At 49.4% G+C, this 10,150-nt stretch overlaps 1 protein-coding gene across 8 annotated transcripts in view; it reads left to right on the top strand.

Moving 5' to 3' along the window:
• The window catches only part of GTF2IRD1 (GTF2I repeat domain containing 1), a 172,580-nt gene that overhangs the window by 63,840 nt on the left and 98,590 nt on the right, over positions 1–10,150 (top strand). For all 8 annotated transcript variants that reach the window (XM_044993681.1, XM_044993682.1, XM_044993680.1 and 5 more), the window contains exon 3: positions 8,305–8,446. In XM_044993681.1, the coding sequence (XP_044849616.1) occupies positions 8,305–8,446 (142 nt within the window). The remainder of the gene's footprint in view (positions 1–8,304; positions 8,447–10,150) is intronic.

The raw sequence follows: 10,150 nt of genomic DNA on the forward strand, positions 1-10,150 counted from the left end.
TACACACCCATAAGGAACTGTTCACGGTTCAGGGTAACATTGAAGGATAGGTTCTGAAATCAGCTGATGCACATTAGAGTCATCTCCAAAGGGGCCACAGGGACCAAATATGAAACCCAATACTTTAGCTAAACAAATGGGGCATATTCGTTTCAAGTGATGATTAACAATGATGTTGCAGCAACCTGAGAGGGTTTGACAGCCCCTGAAATCACAGGAGAGGCTCCAGATCTGAAAGCTTCGTGAGACCATTCTGCCACCCAGCAGCTCATTTTACATTAGGTTAATTGGGTTGAATAAGAGCTGGATTTAGATGGGAAGGATATTGAGTTCATCAAATTGTACTCTGCTGCAGTAAAGCCCATCGAGCTGTTTGAGCTGTGAAATGAAAATCACATGCCCATCCTGACAATCAGAGGGGCCAGAAAGTTGGCTCCAGTTAATCTCGCGATGTGTATTGTTTTGCTATTAATATTTATGTTGGTACCAACTGAATTTATTTTTCTTGATGTTTTACCACTGTTGTTGTGAGCTTTTATGCAACAAGGGAATGATAACAATGGCTTTGATCTCCAAGAACAAAGAAAATAACTTTCATGTCTGTTGACGTAAAACTCTCGGGAGAAATCTTGCACAAGTCAGTCTTGCTTACATAACCAAGATAACTGTCTGGATAAGTTTCTTGGACCAGAGCTAATCTTATTTTTAACTGAAAAGTGTGTGTGTGTATTTACCCACACACATAGTAAAATGTGATGAATTAAATATCCCTCTCATCTAAATCCAGCTATAGTTAATTTTTATATATATGTGTGTGTGTGTGTGTTTCCCTCCGGAAAATGCTAAACATCCACCTGAAGGCCCCATTAAGAAATAGGTACCTGAAAACAAAGGCACTCAAAATCACTAGTCATTTTTGAAGAGCGTAGCCATTTATATCTATTACACAAAAAACTATACCTCCTTGTGCATATGCATTAGGCTATCGTCTTTCTTTACATGATCACATGTGCAAGCATTGCACAAGTAACCTTAATTGTTGCATTTCCTAACTTTTTTGAATGCTTGGCTTTGGAATCTTAATGTTGTTTTTAACGTAGGCTTTTGAGTGCAATTCTATGTATGTTTCATATAAAAATTTAAAAAAGAACTTGGAGTTAATTATTATTTGAATTCTTTGTTCATACATATCCATCCCACTCATTATTGCATTTTATATATATTTTTTTCCTTGACTGTTGTTTAGCTCATTCAATCAACTAAACTAATTTACCTCTTGCTGTTTTCATGGAAGAGATTTTTTTTCCAACTAAGCTTTTTCTAGTTTACTGATGGTAAATCATTATCCCATTCTTTCCCATTACTTGGGATCCATACACTTTTTGAGAACCAGGTCCAGAGGTGATGAAGAAGGGAATCTATGTTGCACGTTGATAAGTGTCTGTGTGACTAAGTGTACAAGACTCATGTTGGGTCTCAGAGTATCTAACCTCGCATAGTTACATGCTGAGGAGCTGGAAGAAGGTGTTAATTACACTGGGCTTTAGCTTCCTTCTAGCTGCTTTTCCTGCTACATCCATGTCTTCCCGCCACTTAGCATGTCAATTCTCCTGTCTAAAAAATTCCCTAGCCTTGGGCCGTATTCAGAGATGGCGTGAAAGGAGGTTTAAGTGGGTGAGAGTCTCAGGGAGTCTAAATTTGTGTAAATGCTGAGGAGGAAGGAAGAATGGGTAACCCATGCATTATTTGTATTGCTTTAACGTCTATGGATGCCAGTCAAAGATCAAAGCCGTGGTGCTAGGTGCTGTACAGATGCTCAGTAAAAAGACTGTCCCTGGCCCCTATAAGTTTACAGTCTGGATTATGACAAGATGCAGGGTGGGGAGGGAAGGAGTAGGACGAGGCAATGGTAAAGCAATCAAGTTATTGTACTATAAACAGGAGATCTTGGCTCGCCATCTGCCTAGCCATTGTCAGTGTCAGATGTAAGGATCCCAAGACCAAAAGCAAAATCCCTAGTGGAAACTCCTTTGCGTTCAGTGAGTACTTCACTGGGTTGTGTTTTATCCCCTTAAACTTCCCTCTGAATTTGGTCCTTAATCTCAAGATGAGGAGGGTCTCTCTTCCCAGTGGTGGGGCCTCTTAGCTTCTCACATTGGGTTTAGGCTTGATTGTAATAATCAAAGATTTCTTCAAGAGTGTGGGCTCACTCGAGGAGACAGTGTGAAGGAGCAGACGTGGGCCATAACTGGCACTAAATAGTCAGAAAAGCAGCAGATGTGTCCCCCATGCACACCTACAGTTTGTGCAGTTCAAAGGGTCATGGACATGTATCTGTTCCACTGGTGCATGGCAACTGCCTTGCAATCTCACGTGCCATTTGAAATCTCTTGTGGCCTGGGTTGTGAGTTTTAAATTTATAATGAATGGCCTTCTGAAGGAAGTGGTGGAAGCCCCTCCATTCGAGTCGCTTCGAAATCCAGTAGAGAGAGGCCTCATTGGATATCCTGGGATGTGGGTGGGCCACCCCCCTAGCCTAGTGGGAGGGACCACTGGACCTGGGTTCCAACTGATTATGTGGGACAGCTAATGAGAAAACCGGGTCGGGAGTGATGGTCACAGGTTCAGAGAGGCTGGTGTTGGGGAAAGAACTTGGAAGAGGAGGGCTCAACTTCTGGCCCTACCACAAAATATCCTGCATGGCCTTGAGCGGGTCACTTAGTCTTTCTGAACCCCAATTCCCTTCACTGTCAAATGAGGACAATAAAACTTCGGTTCTTCCGCTCTTTGTCTGTTTAAATTGTAAGCTCTTTGGGGGCAGGGGCCATCTGTTGCTATGGATTTATGCAGCACAGCACAATACGATTCTGCTCTCAAATGGGGTTTCTAGATGCTACAAGAATACAAATAATTAACAACAACATTGGAAACATATAGTCAGGAACAGTGGGTGGATAATAGCCCATCATTTCTGTTTTGGTTGAATACAGAAGGAAAGGGTCTTGACTGATGAAGACTTTGACTTGCTAGCCAGCAAATATTTTGTATTGAACTAAAAGTTCCCTGCAATTCTTTCTTTTTAATTAGAACCAATTAAAAATGCTAATTATTTTTCACAGGAAATTTTAGCAAATGTTTTTTGTTCTGTTCTTCTTCAAGTGCTTGCTCATGTCCATTCCAGTGGGTGTATGCGCACCGCGTGCACGATCGTGGGAAGGTTTTCCCCAGCGGTACCCGTTGGGTTGGCTGTGGAGCACCCTAGAGTGGCGCCCTCCCTAGCTCCCCTGACCGGGGTATGCCTCAGTCTCAGGGGTTTAAATCCTGCCAGCGCTGCGGGAAGCCTGTGCCCAAAGGCGATCTGCACACATTGAGTGCCTGGGTGAGGGCCAGCAAACAGAGAAGTGCTCCCTTTGCAGGAGCTTAAGACCCAGGACAAAGAGAGAGCAGGACTGTTGCCTCAAGCTCCTTTTAATGGAAGCGGCTCTTCGCCCTCAGCCAGCACCGGAAGCGGCACCAGCGACATCAGTGCGCATCGCACTGGCTTCGGTGCAGGACGCTGCGGCACTGAAAAAAGGCTCCTCCAGGGAGCATCAACACCACTCCCCAGCTCACAAAGTGGGTTCGAGCATGCGGCACTGCTCTCCGTCCCCGGTGCCGCATAAGAAGAAGGTGGACAGGGGGCCAGTCCCTCATCAGGAAACAGCACAGAGATCCCAGTGGGGTGTATCCTATGTCAGGGCACCCACAGCCTGGACCTCAGATCCCGACACTGTTGACTCCGGCTCTGCTGGGGCTCCATCGAGTCTGGTATTTGTGGACTCCCCAACTTGGGAGGAGTTGGTGGACGAGATTGATCTCCCCTCCATGCCGGATACCTTTTGAGGCCGCGCAGGACCTTATTGCCATGATGACACAGTCCTGGCCCTGCGGGCGTGAGCAGCGGCGCAAGGCCTGGCATTGGCGATGGTGACGGCGCAGTCTGTGGCACCTTTTGCAGCACCAATGGCAGCACTGACACTCATTCAACACCGGGGCAAGCCAACGATGCTACGGCACCGCTCCCCATCACTGCGGTACCATTCACTGGCACCGCTGGGCTCTGCCCCTCCATGGTCTGGCTCAGACTATTCGTCGGACTCTGATAATGAGTCATCGATCTCCCAACATAGTTGGTACCGGTCTTGGTTCCGGCATCGCAGATCACGGGACGTGCCGGCACCAGTAGTATCGTGGCCCCCACAGTGGCAGGGGCCCATACAGTGGCCCTTTTGTACTCCTTGGGCCTACCATCAGCTCAAGGGCAGGGCTCTAGGGCTGCGTCCATGGTGTGTCTGCACCCTGTGCTCCTCCTTCAGCCACGTCAGTGCCGCGCCATACTCCCACAGCACCTGAAGACCCCCCCCAGGTGACAAGGACCCTGGGTCTTCGCAAGTGTGTGCAACTCTTGCGCCAGCACCCCATGTGGTACCAGCACCACAGTCTGCCCCGAATAGGGCAGACGTACCCGAGCCAGCCTCCAGAGAGCCTGAGGATCAGGAGGACCCGGTCCCACGGGTCTCCTCATCCTCTTAGCCAGGTGTGGCGGTGGTTGGCACCTCCATTATCACACTCCCAATAGGGTGCACCAGGACCACCTTAGGAGGGTGGCCCAAAACTTGCATGTCCAGGCTGAGGAGGTGCCAGAAGACTCGGGCCCAATGGTGGACATTGTTGCCTTGGAGGGCCCTTTTAGGGTAGCCTTACCCCTTATAAAGACCATACAAAACACCACAAAGGTGCTATGGCAGACCCTGGCCTCCATGCCACCCACGGCCAAAGGGGCGGAAAAGAGAGATTTTGTGCCGCAGAAGGGGTACGGACACCTTTTTACCCACCCTCAGCCTGGAACATTAGTGGTGGAGGCGCAAACCACAAAAAGCGGCAAGGTCAATCGGGTCCTGCCCGAAAGTCACGGGAAGCTAAGAAGCTGGACCTTTTTCGGCCATAAAGTTGACTTGCTAATCACCAAGCAGTGCTCAGCCCTATGCCTTCAATTCCTGGAGAGCGCTAGCTCAGTTCCAGGAATTGCTCCCGTCAGACTCATGCCCGGAGTTCGCAGCACTTCTTGAGAAGGGCAAGGTGGTGTCAAGGACCTCCCTCCAGGCTGCCCTAGAATAAGCTGACTCTGCAACTCCGACCATGGCCACACCAATCACCATGAGACTAAGCACCTGATTACAGGTTTTGGGCATACCCCCGGAGGTCCAGAACACCATTCAGGACCTGCCCTTTGACTGTGCAGGCTTGTTTGCCGAGAACTCGGACACTTGCTTGCACAGTCTGAAAGGCTCGAGGGTGACATTGAAGCCCCTGGGAATCGACACTTCCACACCCCAGAGGAAGCCCTTCAAACACCAGCCCTCTCCCCTCCCTCCTGCTTCTACCCTAGACCCCCGAGGCAGGACTCAGCCAGGAGAAGGGCAGGAATAATAGGAGGTGCCAGTCGCAGTTCTCCACAGGCCAAGGTCAGGGCTCATCTAAACAGCCCCCGAGGCCAACACCTAACTTTTTGAAGGTGTGCACGAGGACAGAGCACCAGGACTCAGTCTGGATCCTTACCCTCCCTTTGTAAACTGGCTATCCCACTTCTACCGTGCTTGGTCCCAGATCACAACAGATTGCTGGGTTCTGAGCATGATGGGGTGGGATATTCTATCCAGTTCTGTTCCCACCCACCTTCCCTGTCCCTCTTCAGGGACCCTTCTCACGAGCAACTCCTTCTCCAGGAAGTGCAATCGCTCCTCACTCTGGGGGGTGATAGAGGAGGTTCCTCAGGAGTTCAGGGGCAAGGGATTTTACTCCTGATATTTCCTTATCCCCAAGGCCAAGAATGGACTGTGACCTATGCTGGATCTGTGAGACCTCAATGCATTCATCAATAAAGCCAGGTTTCGCATGGTCTCCCTAGCCTCTATCATTCCTTCCCTGAATCCAGGGGACTGGTACACCGCCCTTGACATGCAGGACGCTTACTTCCATATCTCCGTTATCCCGCCCAACAGATCGTTTCTTTGCTTTGCGGCCAGTGCTACCAGTTCACAGGGCTCCCGTTTGGGCTTTTGACAGCCCCCAGGGTGTTCACAAAGTGCATGGCACTCGTGGCAGCCTTCCTCCATACCTGGACGACTGGCTCATCAAGGCCAAGTCGCAGGCACAAGCAGAGGTGCATCTGGCCTTGGCCCGCACCATGTTCCTCAGGCTGGACGTGCCAGCAGTTCTGCTTCTTTCTGAACCACAGCCCGGGCTCCATTGTGGACGCGTTTCACCTCACGTGGACAAGTCACATGCTCCATGCATTCCCGCCCTTCCCTCTCATACACAGAGTCCTCCTCAAGGTCCACCAGGACAGGGCTTCATTGATCCTCATAGCACCGGCTTGGTCCCACCGGAACTGGCTCACCACGCTGTTAAACCTGTCAGTTGACAGACCAGTAACCCTTCCCCCTTATGCCCGGACCTCATCACAGCAAGCTCCAGCAGCCCAACCTGGAGTCCCTCCACCTCATGGCGTGGAAACTCCATGGTTGAACCCGTTGGAGCGCCAATGTTTGGACTCAGTGAGAGAAGTACTCCTGGGAAGTAGGAAACCTTCCACTCAAGCCACATATCTGGCAAAGTGGAAGTGGTTTTCTATTTGGTCCCTGCAGAAGGGTATCCCACCGCAGCAAGCACCAATTCCCCTCGTTTTGGACTACTTACTGGACCTGAAGCAGCAAGGGTTGGCAATATCCTCTATAAAAGTGCTCCTGAGCGCCATCTCAGCCTTCCACCCAGGGGCAACAGGTAGATCAGTCTTCAGAAACCCCATGGTGGGCCAATTCCTCAAGGGCTTGGACAGGCTTTACTCCCACGTGTGGCAGCCCGTTCCCCAGTGGGACCTCAACCTGGTCCTGTCCACACTCCTGGGCTCTCCATTTGAGCCCCCGGCCCTCTGACCTCTCTCTTACCTCTCTTGGAAGGTTGCCTTTCTGGTGGCTATAACATTGGCCAGAAGGGTCTCTGAGCACTTACGTCTGAACCCCCCTGTACCTTTACAAAGACAAGGTTCAGCTGCATCCTCACCATGCGTTTCTAACCCAAGGTGGTCTCTGGGTTTCATGTGAATCAGGACATCTTTTTACTGGTCTTCTTCCCTAATCCTCATGCCACTGGCAGAGAGCAGATGCTCCATTCCTTGGATGTCAAGCATGCCCTCGCCTTCCACACTGAATGCACAAAGCCATTTCATAAGTCACCACAGCTCTTTATTGCAATCGCCAAAAGGAAGAGAGGGCTTCCCGTCTCATCCCAGCGCATTTCGTAGTGGATCACATCCTGCATTAGAACGTGCTACGCCCTGGCCAAGGTTCCATCGCTGCCGTTGACGGCACACTCCACAAGAGCTCAGGCTTCGTCTGCAGCTTTCCTCGCGCACGTCCCTGTTCGAGACGTATGCAAGGCGGCAATGTGGTCTTCCATCCACACCTTCACGTCGCACTACGCCATCGCCCAACAAGCGAGGGCTGACGCAGCATTCAGCAGGGCAGTCCGACCCCTCCTCCAGAGAAACTGCTTGGGAGTCACCTACTGGAATGGAAATGAGCTAGCACTCGAACAAAAACGGTTACTTACCTCTCGTAACTGTTTATTCTTCGAGATGTGTGGCTCATGAACATTCCAAATCCCACCCGCCTCCCCTCTGTCAGAGTGTTCTGGCAAGAAGGAACTGAGCAGGTGGCGGGTCGACAGTGTCCTATTTACACCGCCATGAGGGCACCACTCCAGGGGGCTCCACTGCCAACTCAACGGGTACTGCTAGGGGAAAACCTTCCGATCGTGCATGCAGCGTGCACACACACCTGTTGAAATGGACATGAGCAACACATCTCGAAGAACAACAGTTACGAGAGGTAGGTAACCGTTTTTTTGGTTTTTTTTGTTTTTATTCTCATTGACGTTCTTGGTTTAAAAAAAAAAAGTATGGTTTGGTTAAAGAAAAAATTTTTTAAGTCCAAACTGAAAATTGTTGCCAAAATATGATGTTTCTGGGGGTTCGCTGAAAAAACAAAGTTTTTTACACTAAAATGAAAATGTTCTGATTGAAAAGTCATTTTGCATCAAAAAAATGTTTCATGGAAGCAGTGACGTCTGGCTCTACTTACAGTGTGTATATGGAATACAAATAACTGCGTAAATACACGTTAAATTGATAGATGACCATGTGAGAACATGAGATGCTTTTCCATTTTCCCTCTTCTAACCCAGCTGCTTTTCCCACCTCCCCAGTGTTCCGCACTTTCCAAACTAAACGCCGAGGTAGCCTGCATTGCAGTTCACGATGAAAGTACCTATGTGGTTGGGACAGAGAAGGGGAGAATCTTTATGAACACAAGGAAAGAACTGCAAATGGATTTTCACAAGTTCTGCAGTAAGTACCCTCCTGGTGCGGGTTAGAATCCAGGTCCATGCTTAGTAACCAAGAGCGCATTTCACGTGATGCTGAGGTGAATGTAGAATGCTAGTGGCAAATTCAAATGATGTGTTTGGTTTCCTTGCTACTTTATTGTATGATGCTCGTTTTTCATGTGGCAAGGCCACTGCTGGATAGCTTGGGCCCTTTTCTGTAGTCAGCAGAGGCGGACTCTGCTCTTGGTCACGACTTGCCTTCCTCCGTTGGTGGCTGTAGTGTGGGACTGTAACTTGCCGTGGCTCCCTGTGAGCTTGATTCTGTTTTACACAAGTGCTTCTTTGTGCCATGCCGGCCGTGTAAAGAGGCCTTCAAATGGATGCCGATTACATTCACTCTCTCTTTGAGGCCCATTTACACTGCCACAAAGGGCCCTTCGTGTAAAGGAGAATTAGGCCCAGGGTGTTTATTGGTTAGGGGCACTGGCAAAACACTCACCCTGCATGGCATGAGAAGAAATGTTTGTTCTCTTCCCTTTCGGTCCCCACCATGACCCCGTGCAAGTCGGCCTGCGGAGTGGCGAGGTCCCCGGGCGTCGGGTGGAATGACGATGCAGGCGCTCTTGGGCGTGTTTTCTTGGTCCCCATCCCAGTGGCTTAGCAAGACACTAGCATTGGCAAGGGGAAACCTGTGGGCAAACGGAGAACCAGGCGAAGAGAGTGGGAGATAAGTGTTACGCCATCCTCCTCTGTCTGTGTTATCTGTGCCAAGGCCCAGCATGTCCTTTTGAAGAGGTGACATGGACACTGGGAAAGCAGGTGACCCCTCCCAGTCCTGAGCCAGCAGACCCAGCCACAGCCATCTCTCCTCCCACCACCTCCCCAGAGGTCACTAAAGACTCAATTCCTTCCACAACCCTCTCTTGCAGGGTGTAGGCAGCGCTCCTGATGTGTTGTGTGATTCAGCTCCCATGGAACTTGTTTCAGGATCATAAGAGAGACATTTTCCTTTGTTAGGTTTCAGAGTAGCAGCCGTGTTAGTCTGTATCCGCAAAAAAAACAGGAGTACTTGTGGCACCTTAAAGACTAACAAATTTATTGTAGCATGAGCTTTCGTGAGCTAAAGCTCACTTCTTCGGATGCATAGAATGGAACACACAGACAGGAGATATTTATACATACAGAGAACATGAAAAGGTGGAAGTATGCATACCAACAGGCAGAGTCTAATCAATTGAGATGAGCTTTGTTAGTCTCTAAGGTGCCACAAGTACTCCTGTTCATTTTCCTTTCTCTTTCTTTGACACCATGGTAAAATAGAGTAATCTTTGGGTCCAGAGGTTAAAGAAATGGCAGCCCACTCCAGCCTGCTTGGTGTAAGAGTTATACACCGATGTCTCTCCCTAAGTGATCGAGGTCACCATAACACTGAGGCCTGGCTGAGATGGAACTACAGTGTAGGGTGGCCTGAGGTTTCCTGTAAGCCTCTTGCCTTGTCTCCCTATGTTTCAAGAGCTGCGCTCACAGGGTGCAAGAACCTTAGGGAAAGGCACTGTCCTAAGGATCAGAAAAAGGTATCCTCCTTTGAATGCTGTAAGGTTTTGGGCTAGACTGTGGCTGTTAATTGCATGTATAGCCCTGGTCTTGCAAAGCCAGCACACGGGCAAAACAGTTGGTGGCACTAGCCCATTTCAAGAATGACTAGGAATAGCTTGCAGTGAGACCG

The sequence above is a fragment of the Mauremys mutica genome, chromosome 19, assembly GCF_020497125.1.
Source record: "Mauremys mutica isolate MM-2020 ecotype Southern chromosome 19, ASM2049712v1, whole genome shotgun sequence".
Taxonomy (NCBI): Eukaryota; Metazoa; Chordata; order Testudines; family Geoemydidae; genus Mauremys; species Mauremys mutica.